Below are 16,291 nucleotides of genomic sequence, written 5' to 3' on the forward strand. Positions count from 1 at the left end.
CTGCGCTTGGCACTGCATTATCTTTGACTGTCTCGTTATATGTGTTCAATACTATTGATTACGTTCAGTGATAAGGTGCTGATAAGAAACTAGAAGTTTAGTCTTTTTAGTGTGACACAAATTTGTTTATCATCTTTGATTTATAAATGGCTGTTGGGTTTTTGTCCTTTTAAAAGGTAGTGCATAATCTGGTGTTTGCATGGTGGTGATTTATGTGCAGTCATGCGGCTGCTGTGATTTGACTCAGTGGGTGTGTACGGTTAAAAATGTTGCTCTGTGTATCTGCTCTGACATGTTATCCCAGTAGTGTATGCCTACTTTCTGTTTAGCTGTTTGAACAGTTCATTTTTAGTCACAATTTCCCCTAAACAGTCTCTTGGGAAAAGAGTGAGTTCCTTTTCTTTTAACTTTTTTTTTTTTTTTTTTTCCTTAACCCCCGTGCTACTAAGAGAGAACTGCTAATGTAGGGAAGAGTCGTTTGTTCTGGTCATAACACGTCCGTCTAATTGAAGGGCTGTTTGTCCTTCATGCCTCATTTTTGCCATGAGTGAACTTAAATCGAAATAAAATGGCCTCCTTGCACAGAGCCAGCAAGCTGAAAATGCATCGTATGTTTGCACAATGACTCATTTTTCGGAGAACTCCATGAATATTTAATATGTTCGGCTGCCAAATTTCTCTCATCAAAAGGGAAAACAGATTTGTTATGTCATTCTGTTAGTCCGTCCTCAGGACCAACCCCTTGATTATATTAAATCTGTCATTTCAGTGTCATCTTGGCAAGCACTGATTTGATAGATCCCATGCATTTTTCGTAGCTGTTTGATAAACATATAGGTTAATCTGAGATTATTGGATAACTGTAAGAGAGAGCACAGACAACTGTAAGAGAAATAACAAAAGTTTTTTACTTACGTTTGTGAGAAATGTTGGAAAGCAATCTACAATTAGACATTAGTAATGTATCCTTGAGAGACAGGTGGGCCAAACCCCACTGATCAGCTTTTATATCAAGACAAACATTCTTGAATTTGCATTAGTGTTGCATTAGTGTACAGATTGCATTGCATTAGTGTACAGATTGCATTGCATTAGTGTACAGATTGCTTGTGCATGTTCATGCAGAGTGGTGTGTGTTTCTGTTTTTCAGATGCAGAACTAGCTCAGTAGAATCTGTTATCTTTTCAGAGATTTCTTACGGTTTGAAAGGTGAAAAGGGGCTGCACCATTTTTAAGCTCAAACCATAGCTGCAAACCAGACACGCTTTTCAGAGATGTTCAGACAAGAATCCAGAGCACTAAACGAAAGCTTTTAATTGCAGTGCAGTCAGCCCTCAACATTCGCAGGGGTTAGGGGTGTAGGACCTCTGTGAATGTGGAAAAACCATGAACATCTCTAGGCCCCATATTTAACACACAAAAAAAGTAAAACAGTACACTGTACTACAACAGTATGTTTTATGAAGTATCAACAATGTAGGCTAACACACACCCACACACAGTGAGAGAGGGGGAATACAGTACAAGTACTGTATGTGATGCAGTACATGTACAGTATTTAGATAGCAGTAAAATTATTAACGTTTATAACCCATGATTACAGTTGATATTTTATTGCACTATAAAGATGCAAAAAGTTGAGAGAAAAGCGAGATACACCACTGAGAGACAAAACAGGTGAGCGAGGCTGGTTAGTACCGAGACAAAGAGCGTGGTGTTCCCAAACAGAGTGCGTAGTCCACAGTGCTTTAGTGCACAAATAAATTTGTGTATATGTTTATGGTGGTAAATGACAAATAGAGTAATAATACATATATTTTATGCGTTTATGACTTACTAAACTTTGCAAAAAAAAAAAAAAATCCCATTTAATTATTGATGGCAACTCGCGAATAGTCAAATCTGCGAACATTAAACCCGTGAATGTGGACTGTAAAATGTAGTTCAGAAGTGTGATGAGGATAAGCCTTAAGCTCCTGCCAGCCAGGACAGCCTTTACCAAGCAACCTGCAAGCAGCCTTGTTTCCTCAGCACAGCCAAGCCGCTCTGTCTGCACGTACCGTGCTTCTGTGATACTATCTGTATCCATCTTTTTAGATAGCAGTGGTGGCTCAGTGGTTTAGGCTTTGGGCTAGTGATCGGAAGGTTCTGAGTTCAAATCGGAGCACCACAAACCTGCCACTATTGATTCCTTGAGCAAGGCAATTAACCCTCAACTGCTCGCAGTTGTGAGTTGTGTTGGATAAAAATGTCAGGCAGATTTGTAAATGTAAAGCTAGATATCTGCTCATCTCAGCTATGTTTGTTAAACTGTGTAAATTTATTTTAGCCTTTTATGAAAGTGATGTACTGTTCCTTACTTTCTTGCCTTGTATAGCTGATTGCTCTACAGCCAGAGTCAGTTTTTTTTGTTCAGGGACTGTTAAGACTGAAGAGTAAATAACTTACATAAAGTACACGAAACAATTCAGGCTCTACAGAGGCCCATGTTTTGTTTTTCAATGCAAAAAAATGGCATGTTTTAGTCTTATTTCTAAAGCAGTGCCAATCTAGGGTAATGTTTGGCCTAATTAATGTGAGGATAAGGATAGAGGAAGATAGGACCTTGATTTAACTTTGAACAGCCTAAAAGACTGGAGGGTTGAAAATGATTTTCATGGTGGTGCTCTTCTGGTATGGCAGGAACTACAGGCTTTTATTAGGCATCAGGGGCACCCTGTCATGAGCTCAGCCATAAATTATATTCATGAAGCTAATAGTGTTTGGTTGTGTTATTGTGGCACAAACATTCAGCTTGGCTACATTTTGGGCTTTCCTTTGCTTTTCTTTTCGATGAAAGTGTGATTCATTTTAGGCTACTGATATAATTCAGTTTGAAAGTTTATTCAAATTAAAAGTTACCGAACGCAAAAATACCCCCCCCAACAAAGATGTGTCGGTTTAACTCATGTGCACTGTGGTGTGAAAGTGTTATGAGCAATATTTAGGCCAGTACTTAGTTGAGATATACTTATAAAAATGTTGAATATTTTCACGTAGTGGTATTTTAGTGATATTACTAAACTGGCTTTCAGCTGCAGCTTTCATACTGTAGATACATGGGGAGCGAAAAAATAAAACCTGTAATGGCTTACAAGCTGAAGTTCTGCCAAACCATCTTAATTTGCTTGGAGAATGATTTGCCAAAATCACTTCATCCACATTTGCTGGGTAATGTTTTTTCCTCCTTTTTCTAGATAATGATTGCCTTTGACTGTTGAGGCTGAACACATCCATACAATTTTTCAGGATCCTTGGCTGTCTTTGATAATGATTGGCGAGTAAATTATAGACATCTTGAATATATTTTTAAATGCGTTTATAGTGCACCACATGAAAAAGTACATATTCCTGCACCACACCACACTCGTTCAACAGGGGTTCCATGCAAGCTTGTATAAGTAAAGGATTGGGGGGTGCGGGGAATGTAAATCTTGGCAAGATATGCGTTTGAAGTGGAGTGCCTTTGGGAATTTGCAATTGATCAGTTTTCATTCGGTGCCTCTGAGGCTCCTGTGGTGCCAGATAGAGGGCAAAAGTACATATCTTCATAATTGACTAGTCACTGTGTTTTCTGAATAACTAGTCTACTAATTAGTCTTATGGAAGCCCTGTATAGATGAGTGTAATTAGCCTGGCTCAGGCTTACGTCCATGTAACATCAGCCTGAAGTGTTTTTTAGGATTATCTGGATGCAATAACTAACACAGATAGAGCTGTTCATTAATTAAATAAATAACTCTAACCTTTTGTGCACTCAAGGCATCGTGATGAAAACGGACACCATGATGGATTATGCACAATAACTGCAATGTTGCTCACGGCCCATTAAGTCCTATGGGAATTGCCTTCCCAAGTTAAAGGGGCAGTGTTTCAGTGCTTTAAATCTAATGAATATTTGTCACATATAACCTCGCTAACAAACGTCTGTTAATTAATAAGATAGCAAAGTGCCAATCTGTGCATTCTGACTCTGATAAAGTTGGCGTTCTCAATTTAGAAGTTTTATCTAAAAGCGTTACCAAAAAAAATTAAAAATCAAGTTGTGCTTTTTAAGGCAACATGCAAAAGCAAACAGAGATATAAATGATCATTTTCCAAGTCATGCATTCTTTTGTGAGTTGTGTGTTTGCTAGCAACACGCAGATCCTCTCGCTGCTGGTTGTGTTGTCTAGCTGCTTTTAAGACAAATACAATACTCACTTGACTAGATCTGGAGTCGTTGAAACTGATGGATGCCTTTTGTTATGCATGGTCATTGTTGAACTGGGATGTGCCATTGTAAGTGTGTGAACGTTTCATTCTACAAGGTCATTTTGCTTTTGCCTTTGTTAAAATTCACCTATTCAGGATTTGTGGATCTTTTTTTTTTTTTTTTTTTTTTTTAAAGAAAACTGGGCTTAGCCTTGTGACAGGTGAAGAGTTATGTAACAGGGTCAAAATATAAATCTTAAATTTATAAATGAAATGACTTATATCTACAGCGCTGTTGAATTCTCGAGTCTGATTTGGTCAGAAGTTGATGATTAATTTTCTGTAACAGCAGTCCAGGCAGTAGCTTCAGCTGTAATTCGGGTTATAGCCTATTAATGCTCCTGTATGAGTATGTTATTGTTTCTGTAGTAACAACTGGGACTTGTTGACTCTCTATGTAATCTAAGCCTAATAATAAACAGATTTTTAAAATTACCTGGTTAAAAAAGAAAAACCGATGATTGTTGATACAGTGAAGCTTTCTGTTAGGAGAGATAACATTTATGGAATGAGTCTCCAGTGTCAGTGCTTTGTAACAGTTTTGCCATAACCTTTTTTTTTTTTTGTTGTTTTATTAACGTCAAGACAATTAATAAAAGGGAGGCTGGAGGGGGAGAAATTGCTTATGGTTGCATTTAATGTTATGGAATGTCCATGAGACGAGTGAGTTCCAGTTATTGCCAATATTATAATAGCTTTAAATGGTTAAAAACCATGAAGTGTTGTTTAATAAATTAAAAATGGCAATGTTTGGCAAATCGTTGTGGTGTAAGAGGAATAAATCACTCTGGGATGTGCTGTTATAGGAAAATAATCCACTTTGTGGTGGTGTGGTATTATTTTCCTATAACATCACACCCCGACGTGCGTGCTATTATTTATGCATGATATTATTATTAAAAATAATAATGATTAAACAACCTTCGGAATATTGTTGATATCTTGACAGAGGAATATCTTCCTCATGACAACTAATTGGCTATGTTTACATGCACATCAATATTCTGATATTAATGGGAATTTGGCAGTATTCTAATTAGTATTGAGTCGTGCAAGTAAACGCTGCAATCTGATTGGTCGATTCAGGTTAAGACAATATTTGGATTCCCCAATTTCCGATTCCCACACCTGGAATATGCCTGTTTTAATCGGGAATTTGTTGCATGTAAACACCTTCTTCAGAAAATCCACTGAAAAGAGAGATATGCGCATGCTCAGCCTGCAAGGAATTATGGGTGCTAACAGATGCTTGGCTGTAGGCTAGGTATTTAGGAGTGGCAACTCAGGCATACTTATAACAACCATGTATACAGGAATATTCCGATGCCTGTACGTGTATAAACATCGTAACCGGAATATGGCTGCAACCCGAATATAGACCTTAAATGGAATTTGATGTGCATGTAAACGTAGCCATTGATTAGTTGATCATTCGGACCCATCCCAAGCTCCAGCTTTACTGGTGGTTTAAGGCCTGCTTTCTATTTGAGGATTGTGGTGTTTGGCCTGCAGATAGAGCTGACGGCTAACACCTCGCCTGTCTGCTGTCTATTCTCTTATTGATCCCTGCTCTCTTCTCCCAAATCTCTGTTTGTCTTTGCCTCCCCCCTCCCGCCCAAGAATATCCACGGCTGTGTTCTATGTTTGCAGAAGTATACTACTATCTATTTATTCTTTTTATACTTGGGGGCCATGGTTGTGACATGTTTATGATTTGTTGTGTAACCTTCACCGACGCTGGAGACAAGCTTGCCCAAGGGCACAGTGCATATTGGCAGACTAGCAAGCTGCCAAGATCAAGGCTCCACTCTCTGAATCCAGTAGCGTTGATTTTGTGCTACAGCTTTTTTCCTTGGCCTGTTATGTTGCACTGAAAGCGCAGAGAGCTTGGAGTGGAGCTGTGCTTGCAGCACACACAGTAACCCTGCTCGTCTGTACTCTTCTGTCCACCTTTTCCCTTTCAGTTTGCTCTTTGTTGATTATTATGTTCTGAGAATGACTACGCTTTAACTCTTGAAGAAAAGGCTTACGCCGAAGCGTGCAGATGAAAACGGCTCGTAGAAGTTACCCATACGCCGTCCGGTGTTCTCTCCACACTCGTCTCTGTGCTCAGGTCTCGAGGATAAACCTGCATTGCTGTAATGTGCAGGCTGAAGGTGCTAAACTAGTGAGTTATTGCTCTTTATTTAGCAGCATGTCACGAAGGAAGCTAAAATAATATGTGACCTTCCTCAGATCTGTCTGTTTTTACCCTTGGAGACAGATTTTCACTGCGTTCTGCCTCCAGCATGGACCAGAAGTGTGCTATTGTAGATAGTATGAGACAAGTCCCTCATTGTGACAGGCGAGGAGCTGGAGAGCAGTGAAATGCTGGGGTGTTTGTGTGTCTCCTCCATCCCCCCCGTCCCGTGTGGCATAGACGAGTGAGAGAGATAGCAGAGCGAAAGGGGGAGGATGGGTGGTGCACCTCCTGCAGCCTTGCCTTTCCTCTGAATTAAACATAAAAGTGTTTAGTGTCCCAGTGCACATGCCTTGTTCGGTCATCCTTCATGGGTTATGTACTCTGTACGATTGAAATAAAACGCTTGGGCTGTTTAGCATGCTTATGTGAATGTGTCTTTCTGGAGGGCATTTGCAACCTTTTTTTCTTTCATTCTCTTTTCCTCGTAAGTGTTTGATTAATCTCTATAATTGTTGTTTGCCAAGAAAGGAATGAGGCAAACTCTTATCATATTTGTTTTATTTTTTTCATTATTTGTGTCCCCCTGCATGGCATCGATTTTTTTTAAAAACTTTTTTTTAAAGGCTTTTTGATCTTTATTTCTCCTCATTTAAGCCAAAGAGCAAAATCTACTAGATTATAAATGCTATGAAACAATGCTAAATTCTCCAGAAAATTATCCCGTGCATGGAGAAAATGAAGAAATTGAACGTCATAGGTTGATTTAACAGCTGCCAAATGGCTGCAGAAGAAGGCTTATTAAAATGTAATTTGACGGTAAGTGATTGGAAGGCTGATGAGATCAGGTTTCTGTGTTACACAGCCCTGTGGCCTAGAAAAGCTACACCAAGTTAGTTAGTGCTATTTAATTTACATCGCTGTTGTGAAGGAATATACAGAAACAGTTCTTGTTTCTTCCTTGTTTTATTCATGTTCACTTTCTTAGTAATGGCTCTTGTAGAGGTGGGGTGGGGGGTATGATGAAAATGTCATCTCACGGTTCTCAAAGGGATTTCTCTGATGCACAGTAAGTGTCATGATTATATCCGTTCGCTTCCAGCAAAACATCAGTGTTGCATTTAATAAAGAAACCTGTGATGATGCTTCTATTTAATGAAATAACACTCAAAATTCTACCTCAGTTTTGCCACTTCTGATCAGTTTGTAATAATTAAAATGGATACATGTTCAGTTTTTTTAACTATAAAAAGATCACTATCAGCTATATCATAGGAGTTTTAATTTATTGAGAATAATGTTTATGTGCAACGGTTGTGTAGTCCGCACAAGGTGTTTGACACACCAGAAAAAATATCAAAATAGTATCAAATTATTGTTGCCCCACTTTTTGTTGATATTTTGTAAAGATGATTCAAAAAATGTAGAAAATTCCAAAATGTCTGCCACTGGTGTTTTACTAAATATGTAAGGAATTACTGCACTAAATTGTAGCATTATATCTGGTCATTCTTAGTTTCACACTTAATTAGCACTTAATTACAATAAAAAAACGAGTACATTGTAAGTACTTAAGTATATATGTTACATTACAGCCGGGAGGCACAGCAGGCCAGAGCAATTTAGACTCTTTTCAGTAACATGAATAAAAATAAACTGTTCTTTAATTTTAATAGTTAAGTTTTTTTTTTTTAAAACCATACTTTAATTCTTTATTAGCTTCTTTAGGAGGTAATTACTAAACCCTGAGTAAAAATGAACCCTTTCTTTTGCTAAAGAAAATTCTTATTTAAGGACAGGATTAGGAGGTCTCGTCTGTATTCAGTAAAGATGTCATGGCATTCCTATTGGTGTGAATCGGTCATGTCCTTTTTGTTGAGCAGTGTCAGACAACGAGCATGTGTGCACAAAAACACAAACGCAGGTCTGAGAGGTGGAACAAAGGCCACTGACCGTGTGAGGGGGAGGGCAGGGCAACAGAGGAGCAGTGACCTGGCCAGGCCGACAGGGGTTAAACTCTGCCTCTGAAAAGATATTAAAAGGCTGTGAAACCTACTCTGCAACTCATATCTTGTTACAGTGCACCAAAGTGCTGAAGAGTCTCCAACGTTCTTCACTCTCCACTCGAGGCAACATCTAAATAACCAGCCTGTCTCTGCAAGCTCCCTCCTCAGTGTGCAGATATATTAAATATTTGACTTGATTTATTTGTCATTGTTTACCACACTGCTTTGCGTCACTCTTTATCAATAGAATGCCTTAACCAAGCCTCAGGGTTTCACTGCTCTGCCATGTTTGTGATTTTAAAAAAATTAACTCGATGGTTGAGATTTCTTCTCTTGTACCATTTACTATGCTTATTAATAATGCTTATTAAGGGGAAATTTGCGGGAAGTTTGGTGTCTTGATGGAAGACACACCCGTTGAGGAACTGAGAGATAAATGGCGTACTGCGCAGCAGAACCATTCGTAGTTAACTCATGACATGATGGAACCAAACCAAGTGTTACACACATCGCTCTAGGGTGCAGTTGAGCTCTGACATACAAGAAAAGAAGAGAAGAAAGACAACCCACGACGCCATGATTTATATCAAACCCTACGTCATGTGGTCACTTCAGAACTGTGAATTCATTTTGGGTTACAGTACAGTGCAGTTAGCGATTATGGGAGGTTCCCTGCTCCAAGTCTTCTCACTGGTCAGACAGTTTGTCCTCGCAGCAAGACATCATGCACAGTTGTGTTTAGCTAAAGACTGAAGTTTAACAGAAAGCCTTGTGTACTACAATCATTTTCGAGTCCTGTTTCTTAGCGGTCTTTGTTTTCTATTATTCGTATATAATACATAAGCATATTTTTAAAATGCAGCTTAGGTTGGTTTGATATACATGCCTGAACGTAATTGCTATGTGTCTGAATAGCTGACTAGTAGAAAAAAGGACTACCTGTAATTGAGTTTCTGCAGTCAAGTAACAGTTAAACACATGCTTCTGATTTATGGGACAAGCCTTTTCAATTTAGTTATTTTTATTGAGTTATGATGTCGTGATTCTTTTTTTTCGCCTATGTATCCCTGAATATCTGGTTTGTGGCAGTATCTATGACTGGTGAAGTTCTTGTGAGGTTTGTTAAGAGGAGTGGTGTGATTCGTTATTGTTAGGCCTATTTGCTAGCTCGTTGTACATCTGTCATCATATGACAATTTTTTTTCTGCAGATGGGAGGATCAGGTGTGCACACAGCTGCCTGCCTGTCATGAATGCTGAGGCCTGTGTGAGCACAGAACCTTATTTTGCAAGATTTTTACACAAGCATTCTTGAATGGCAAATGAAAAGGTGGTGAGAAGCATTTTCAGTGATAGATATTCATTTTAAAAGAGCACTGTTCGGTGTGCAGCTGCTGTATGAAATAGATTTGTAGCCCAAACCGAGGCACAATATAAATCCATGCCGCACGTCATTAAGCTCAGTCACGTAATTGCAATCCAGGGCAGAAAATTTCAGGGCCGCCCCCACAGCAGCGTGTGGGTCCAAGCATTATTTAAACGTGTCCTAGCATCCCATAAAGTACAGGGTCGTGGTAAATACAGCAGCAGGGCCTTGAGGAGACGGATCCTGCTGACAAATGCTACTTTAGAACAGTTCCTGTGTGCAGCAACATTCAAGCTAAGGACAGATGATCAGACACACACGCGTATCTGATCTGTCTGGTGCTAGCTCATGTTTTAGCTCATGTTTCGGCCTTGGGTGGAGCTTCACGTTGGGAGAAACAGTAGCCTTCATAACATGGGGTGTTTTCTTACGTTAAATGAATAATCTATTGTAATAAAGAATAGCCATATAACATACAATATTGCTACTTTTTTGTCATCCTGGATTGCTGCTTTTGAAAATAAACCCCACTGTATACAGGACTGCGTGTTATACAGCCTGGTTTCTAGGCCAAATTCAAATGAGGTGTATTGGTGTATTGTTGGACACAGTTGTAGGCTTGGTGAATAAGAACTGGTGCTTTTGGCCTGCAGCTTAGAGGCTCCTTCGTCGGTTAGGCCATAGTTTTCTGAATATCCTGACCAAAAAAAAAAGAAATTGCTGCTGTTTCAAACCGGTTATTAATGTAGTTATTTACTCTAATTAGTAGTGGCTGTGCAATGTTGCACACTTGATACGGGTCTGATAACATTTTCGTCCTCGGTACTTCTGACCGGGGGGGGTATGGTTTATCCCCACTCAATCCCAAAAAAAAACCCCACATCTTTTGATTTTTGGTTTGTTTCATTTTGTGGAAATTAAAACCAAATCAAACTAGCCAGCAAAGTATCTTTTACTCCAATTCAGACTTGTCAAATAGATCGTTGGGTAAGAAATTAGTCTGGTTTAGTCTCTGTTTTTATGTTTTTAACATTTTTCTGCTTTGTACACAAAAGTGTTGTCAATTTTGTTAAAAAGTAGACAACATAAATATTAGTTTACAGAAATTTGACTAGCACTTTTATAGAAAAATAGAAACAAAACTATAATCTTTACAAGAATATTTGTTACATATGAATCCCTGCACATCTTGCATGACCTTGAGGCATAACATCAGCGTCAGTGTTGGAGTGCTGCATCAAAAATCTTTCCTTTTTAATTCTGCTAACATTTTTATCGAGCACTTGCTCTGGTATTCCTGGAAACGTGCGTCGCTTGTCTGGAGGGTTTAGGGTTGTCAAACATGGCTTGGAGGTACAAATCTTGTTTTACCAGCCGACTTCCTGAAGTGGTCTGAGAGATGGGATATAAATGCATCTTGGGTGCGTATATACTTTCCTTTATATGTGGAGGAAAACTGGTTGTGACTTCACATTAGCTGTGAACGCAGCTCTTCTGCGTAAATTGCTGCGGTGTTTATGGTATTGCTATGATACTGATCATTCTCGTGGAGTACTGTTTTTAGAGTAGTTAAGAGTGGGTGAGAATTGTAATCTTTGGTTTAAGGTCTTGAATTGTAATTAGCTTCTCCCCTTTGTCTAATTTACAACCGTTGTTGTGCAGTTGTCTTTAAGGGTCTGGCTTTAATTACATAACACGTCAAAGTACTGTTGTTTAAATATAAAGCCGAAAGTGTTGACACGTTTGCCACATTGTGGTATTGACAGTATCATACGAATATCAGATGTATTGTGTGACTTCAGTTAGGTAGAGCTTACTTTGGTGTACAGGATCTACTGGTACATGCCACAGTTCTTTTGTCACTCCCTCCTGTTTGGCAGGGAAGTGGAACAAAAGTTTCTGCTCGAGGCCTTGAGAAGTGTAGGAATTTGACTGACTGTATGAGGTCCAGGTCGACGTGTTGGAACAGGTACATTTTGGTATGTTTTTATCTCCTCTCACAGGTGCTGCACTGATACAGAGAAAGAAGTCCAAATGGCTTGTTTTTTTTTTTTTTGTTTTTTTTTTGTGGGTGGTAACACTAGCAAAAGCAAAGATCTGCTCCCTGCAGTTTTAGCGGTTTCAAAAATAGCTGGCCTTCAAGCTAGGTTTTGAAAAGAAAATGAATACCACAGCAAACTCTGGAAAGACTACAGCAGTATAGAAATTGTAAACAGAAATCCAGTTTTTGATTAGTAACATGTCGCAATTAGCCGTAATACTGCAGTTAGAACATAACAGTGTCTCATACTGTTCTATTGCGCATAGTTATTTCTTGCTGTTATCATAGCCAGAGAACTGTGTTTTATGAGAACCTGATGTTGTGAAAGAAGAAATGATAAAATATTACTTTTTATCTTTACTGTGGCTATTGGAAGAGGTGCCAAGAGACTATAAGACGACTGCTGCATAATGGTACGGTTCTTCGTTTTGCAATGATGTGTTTCTTTTTTCGTGCTACGGTATTTACATGCTGTATCGTAGCACTTTTGTCTCCTCAGAGAAGTCTGTGTAATGGTTTGTAGGTCTGGTTTATACTGCCTTTGCGTTGGAATTTCAACTTCGCCCTTAGCTTTTCGTGTTTGTGTTTCGCTCATGCTCTTCACATAAGTCTCACAACTTTCAGAATGGTGAAGGTTGCAGTCTGGCTCTCTGGACTTCTGAGTGCTGATTTCAGCAAACAGATCCACCCAGGGACATGATGACGCATTATAGAGTCTAATGCCTGTCCACTAGATTCTATAAAAACGATGCCATGTCAGTCAAACTATCTCTTTCTGTGAATGTAGGTTCTTGGCCATGTTTATTGATGAAACATAGCAGACTCTGTAGCTAAGCTAGAGGTCAGGCCCTTTTACACGTGAGTATTTCTTGTGTCTTATATCTGAATTGTATCCTAAAAAAAATATACCAGTCTACACTACACAGGCTACAGGCTAAATATTTATATGAAGTATTTTTTTTTATGAATAAGATGTTTTGTGCATGAAAAATTGTGCCTTTTAAAAGTCTTGCTAATGCTTTGCTAATGCATTGCTGAGTTTAGGGCTGTCAAACATGGCTTGGAGGTACAAATCTTGTATTACTAAAAATGCATCTCATGACCGCCTCCTGAAGTGGTTTGAGAGATCGGATTTAAATGTGCTGCAAATGCATCTTTACACTTTTCTCTCTCTCTTTTTTTTTTTTTTTCTTCGTGTGGATATTCTACATCTAGATATAATTCTGAAACTCATGAAGCATGAAACAAGAAGTGTAACACTAAACGCAATTCCTCCAGCTGTGTATAAATGGCTGTGGTGTTGTAGTTTTGTTTTGTGCATTATACTGCTGTAATGCTGGCCTTTCTTAATGTAGCAATGTTTTTTTAGAGCAGTTAAGAGTGGGCTTGAGAATTGTAATGTTTTTTTTTCCGCCTGTGCTTTGGTTTAAGGTCTTGAATTCTAATTAGTGTCTCTCCTTTGTCTAATTTACAACAGTTCTTTGGAATTGTCTTTAAGGGTCTGGCTTTAATTACAGGGGGTGTGTTGGGGGGGCGGGTGGGGGGCGGAGTGGGTGGGGGGGGATTGCGAAAGCCTACCACAAGACCTGTGGGTTGCAGTTGAGTTGAGCAACCTTAGCAATTAGGACATTCCAGGGCCCTGTTCAGCATGTCTCTGACAGTGCTCTTGGAGCTGGAGGAGGAAAAATGCCCCCCCCCCTCCTCGTATTAAGGAAGCTGAACTGCTCGTGACCTGCTGAACTCCTCACTCTTTCTCATGCGTTCGAAACAACAACTGTGTCTGGTACAAAGCAGGCTGAATGAAGCAGACAGGGGAAAAAAAGTACACTTTTGCAGAGGCACACAGAATCGTTTGCCAATGGGTTGTGTTTACGTTTCTGAAGTAATTCGAAACAAATGACTTTGTAAATTCCTTCAAGGCCGGTTTGGATGTAGGCATAGGTGAGCAGTGCAGGGGGCTTTAAATTGAGCCAGTTTGTGCACATCTTGCCGAGAAGTCCGCTTTGAGGTTTTGTTTTATGGATTTGACAGCTGTTCCCACTTACAGTCCAGCCTGTGGAACGGACATTGCCATGGATCGGGCGTTCAGTTCGAAGCACTTTAGGATGGGTTTAAAGCCACTCTAAATTGGACAGAGGAAGAAAAAGAGCTGTCGATGCATTAGAATGGATCCTGAGTGAGCGTAGAGCGAGCTGCAGGGTGGAGGAGGTGTTCAGTACCTCCTCTGCTTTAGAAATCCAAGGTCTCTCGCTTTCTTCTACTTGTTTGCAGTGGGGGAACGGGCTAAGTTGAAGCACATGGCCGTCTAGGGATGCAACCCCCACCCTGGTGAGGAAATGCTGTCCAGATTTGCTGCTTTAGTGGGGTGTGTTTGCGAGCGAGCGAGAGAGAGTGAGCGAGCGAGAGAGAGAGAGCGAGCGAGAGAGAGAGAGCGAGCGAGAGAGAGAGAGAGAGAGAGAGAGAGAGAGAGAGAGAGAGAGAGAGAGAGAGACTCTTGCTGATGGAGAAAAAAAGGCTTAGAAATGCACTGCTGCCTTTTGTCAAATCACCTGGCCGGTCCAGTCACCCTCCTTCTCCTGCCCTGTGTTGACTACTCTTGCATTTATGTGCTACCCAATCATGATGAAAGCCAGCCCTGTATTTTCTCTTCTCTTTGGTTTTGATGAGTAGTGCTTATATTCATGTGTGTGTGTGGGTGTGTGTGTGTGATTTGGGCTCAGTTCACTGAAAACCAAGCTACCAAGAGTGGATTTCCTTTGGATTTCCACAGAATGTCTTTTCTTCTTTGCCCCTGCCATGGGCCTGATCTACCCTGTGGTTAATGTTTAGACGCAGCCCAAAAGGTCTGCTAGCGGCTATAGCCTCTGCTTGCGTGGCCCAGCAGCTCCTCGGTGGAGCAGGACCTCTCCTCGCGCAGGTTAATCGCATGCTAACCCCTGCTACAAAAGCTTCATGTTGCTCTTGATGCCTTGTTGTCCCTCCTTCTCTTCACATGCTAATGGAGCGTTTACATGTGCAGAAGGAAAAAAACAAGCTCATTGTGGAAAGTGACTGAAGCAATCGTGTGTGTGTGTGTGTGTGTGTGTGTGTGTGTGTGTGTGTGTGTGTAAGTGAAGGTTCCTCCCATGCCAAAGGCACTATGTGCAAAAGCAGGGAGGCTACATCACAGCAAATGGGGGAAGGCCTCATTAATTTAGACTGTGCTTCCTTTTCACACGTCATGGTCCAGCGAGCGTAGACATGTATGGACCTTAGGAATAATTTGCTGATTTATATGCAAGGAATATCTTTTTGCTCGGCTCTGAAGTATTATTTTCTTATTTGTCAAGAGGAGAAAGCATTTTCATCAAAGGTATTCTCTTCATCCCCAGTGTGTATATACCTCAGCATTACTTTGAAATGCTTCCCTGTATGTAGCCATGCATTTTTATCACAGCCATGAAAGTTCTAGATGCAGCAGGGATGAACTAAATGTCCTCAAAGTGTTTGTTTCCGAGCTAGCAAGCAGCAGCACACTTTTATTTAGACATTGCCACTCTGAACATCTGAACATCTGGAATCTGTTGGAATGACGGTTAACATAACATGGAGGTTCACTTATTATTATTCATGACATTTGTTTACAAGCAAAAGCCAATTTCTGCTTGTGGTCTCCTCGCTTCTCAGTAAGCCGTTGTCTTTGAAGGAAAATAAAGCAGCTGATGTTTGTGGCAGAACCGGGTTTGAGGTTGCGGCCATGCTGAAATACAAAAGAAACCACAGCCCTCTAACCTAACCCTCCTCTGGGTAATCATGTCAGTTTTGTCCAAGCTGTTTTTGTCCTCGTAGGAATGCGATCGGTGCACTGCAAACAAAGCCGAAAGTGCATTGTCATGTGAGACGATTTGAAACCCTGTGTTTTGCTCTCCTCCCCTGCAGGTGATGCCTTCCCAGGTGCCTCTGGCTTCCTCAGTGGCTACATGAGCTCATCCAACCCGCATGCAGGGCCGAGCTCTCTTCCCTCCGACCCCGCCTTCAGAGCCCCCAACCCGCCCAGCCTGCAGATGGCTCAGCTCTGGGCTTCACACACTCATGAAGGTATGAGTCAACTCTTTTCTCGATGCAACCACATCTTAGCCTTGAGGAAAAACAGCCGCGAATGTTGCTATTGTAAACAAAGCGTGAGCATAATGAGTTGAATGATTAGGTGTGATGGAAGATCACTGGGCCAAGACAAAGACCAGAGTCGGAGTTAGGTGACGGACAGGGACTGAGGATGACCACGGGCACTTCTTTATCTCGAATATCTTGTCGTTTTGGGTGTGAGGTTTATAGGAATGGAAGTTTGTGTGAGTAGGCTGTGCCACCTGTACTGATAAACATATTTGATAAGGCCAAGTGTTATTGTTAAAGGCTGGAGCAATGTAA

The 16,291-nt window shown here is 40.4% G+C and overlaps 1 protein-coding gene across 1 annotated transcript in view; it reads left to right on the forward strand.

Moving 5' to 3' along the window:
* Nucleotides 1-16,291, forward strand: part of tnrc18 (trinucleotide repeat containing 18) — a 62,474-nt gene that overhangs the window by 4,429 nt on the left and 41,754 nt on the right. The window contains 1 exon segment of the mRNA XM_034298652.2: nt 15,803-15,961. Within this exon segment, the coding sequence (XP_034154543.2) occupies nt 15,803-15,961 (159 nt within the window).

The sequence above is a fragment of the Pangasianodon hypophthalmus genome, chromosome 23 (assembly GCF_027358585.1).
Source record: "Pangasianodon hypophthalmus isolate fPanHyp1 chromosome 23, fPanHyp1.pri, whole genome shotgun sequence".
Taxonomy (NCBI): domain Eukaryota; kingdom Metazoa; phylum Chordata; class Actinopteri; order Siluriformes; family Pangasiidae; genus Pangasianodon; species Pangasianodon hypophthalmus.